Here is a 2,345-nt window from a genome sequence, read left to right as displayed (position 1 = left end):
TGACCAGAAGAGTCTAGACAGAAGCATGTACAAGCAAATGTGATCTAATAAACTGTATAACATGGTGAAGCATGAAACTTTTACTGCTGTGTATAAACAGTACAGTTTATGTTCATTTGTTCTGACTTCTGTCACTCCAGCGTCTGTCAGACTCCTCTGGGCATCAACCTCAACAGCTTGCCGTAGTAAACTGTCCATCATGAGACTTCTCTGTTCTCAATAGTGGATTGATGCTAAGGTATTTTTGGCAGTTAAACCTCTGCTCCACTGTTAACCTAAAATCCACATTCAAGCCAATGAACATTCCATATTTTTCATACATTGCCAGTTTATTCTTTTTTTTTATTTGTTTTCAATCCCATTCAAAATAAGATCCTTCTCCACTTTTTTTTAAACCTTAAGATGTTTCATGTTTTTCATACATTAAGAGTTTTATGCAACATTTAAATAGCATTCATACTAATTGGATGTTTTTCCACTTTATATATAAATCATAACACAATGGGAGCAGAAAGGAACAATAAACATATTGTCAGCCAACAATACAACACCAACAGTGCTAGTGCTGTTAGCTAATCTAGCACACCTGGCTTTAGCTCCATCAGCTGCAGCTGCACTGCCCATACGTCTTATTTTAAAAGAAAATATTACTTTAAACTGCATGTTGAACTAAAAATGTCTTTCCGCCCTGGATAATATATGCAGCCAATAAACTTTTTTCTCTGGGCTTGGAATTGTACTATACATGAGTTTGCAAAATACTGACAATTGCAGTACAGCAAGTTTGATATTTTATCTTTAGATCAGAAATGTGTTGGATTGCATTGTGTACAGATGTCTGTTGTTGCTGAGTGAGGATGAGTTGAGGTGGTTCTACAATAACAGATGGGAACTCTTCCTCATCAAGTGTAGGCAGTGTCTGAATTCCATACTGCATTAGGATGGCATCAATGTTTTGGTTGCTGTAGGGATTTTCCCCAAACACATTGTTGACAGCTGAGCTGTCTGTTGCAATGTTTTTGAGCATTCCCTCTGTCCAGAGTTGAGTTGGTGTGCGATTATTTTCTGTTCGTAACGGATGGAGGTTCCAGGCCTGTCTAAACTGCTCCAGTCTTTTTTGAATCTCAGGAAGATAAACAATATGCAGTGAAAGTCTGTGGACATCATCATCTGGGTTTAGAACCTCTGAATCTTCTAAAGAGTAGAACATTAGGTAAAAGTTCTGCAGCACATGCAAAAATACATCGCGCCAAAGGCGTTCAATTCTCTGATTGTGCACTGATTGTCCGGTTATGAAACCTCTGTGTTCAAGTCCTTGAACTAGATGCATGAATAAAGCCACAAGGATGTTTTCACCACCATGGTCAGATCTGACTCTTGACGGTAGGGCATAGAGGCATGTTGCCTTCAAAAACTGAGAAAGCACTGTTGTGGCACGATTGTCTGTGCTGCAGTTGAGGTAAGTAATCAGACGGGAGTAGCCATCAATTGCACCATGAATCACAAAGCCCCATCTAGAAAGGTAAAAAAAATATATATATATATATATTTTACTTGAAAATTGCATTAACAGTAGTATGGAAACAATACAGCTGTAAACTCCAGTTTTTCAATTGCTGAAGTTCAAAATATAAAAAGTATGACAAGTCTGGTAATAATAACCTTATGAGACGCATGTTCCCATCAATGTGCCACAAACTATTGGGGTAAGGTACATGATAAACACGTCTTGCAACTGTCCGGCTCCATCTCCTTGCAGCAGCAGTAGGATTCACCCGTGCCAACATCTCACGCACCCTGGACCGTGTAACAAACACACCCTGTGCACGCAACAAGGCTCTTATCATCTGAAACAGATTTTCCAAAAGATCTAAATCGACATGATTTTCACAAAACAATGGCACACAAATTTGAATTACAGCCTAAAGATAAAGACCACCAATTACCTCATTTCCAGAATTAGGGTATTGGCTCTGAAGTTGCCTCACATGTTGTTCTAGTTCACCATCATCTATTGCAGATAGCATACTTCTAACAGGAATACCCATCAACTTTGACTTCTTGTACAGGAATGATGAGGAGCATCCCAGTATTTCAGCAGTTTTTTTAATTGTATGGCCTTGCTTCAACAGAAATTCAATGTGTTCTCTGGTAACTTCAATGGCTGGTCGGCCTCTTCTCCTACAAAAAGAAAAAGTAAATTAAGTGTTTAAGCAGCATTGGACGGTTTGTTTTTTTGTAATTTATAGTATATATTAGCATACCAATTCTCAACCATGCATTGAATTTGCATATTGTTAATGAATAGGCCATAGGCTACAGTGGAAATGGAGAGACTTGTGGAA

General features: G+C 38.4%; 1 protein-coding gene across 1 annotated transcript; it reads right to left on the bottom strand.

Moving 5' to 3' along the window:
- Positions 1 to 353: 353 nt before the first annotated feature.
- Positions 354 to 2,106, bottom strand: LOC307139019 (uncharacterized protein). The gene is made up of 3 exons (XM_079837796.1): positions 1,947 to 2,106; positions 1,663 to 1,847; positions 354 to 1,514 (listed from the first exon to the last, which is right to left on the bottom strand). Exons 1-3 carry the CDS (start codon positions 2,046 to 2,048, stop codon positions 740 to 742), a joined length of 1,062 nt encoding a protein of 353 aa, XP_079693922.1. The 5' UTR covers positions 2,049 to 2,106; the 3' UTR covers positions 354 to 739.
- Between the last annotated feature and the right edge of the window lie 239 nt (positions 2,107 to 2,345).

This window comes from Gobio gobio, assembly GCF_949357685.1.
Source record: "Gobio gobio genome assembly, chromosome: 2".
NCBI lineage: Eukaryota > Metazoa > Chordata > Actinopteri > Cypriniformes > Gobionidae > Gobio > Gobio gobio.
The sequence above is the reverse complement of the archived record's forward strand: the minus strand, read 5'-3'. Positions and strand labels throughout refer to the sequence as shown.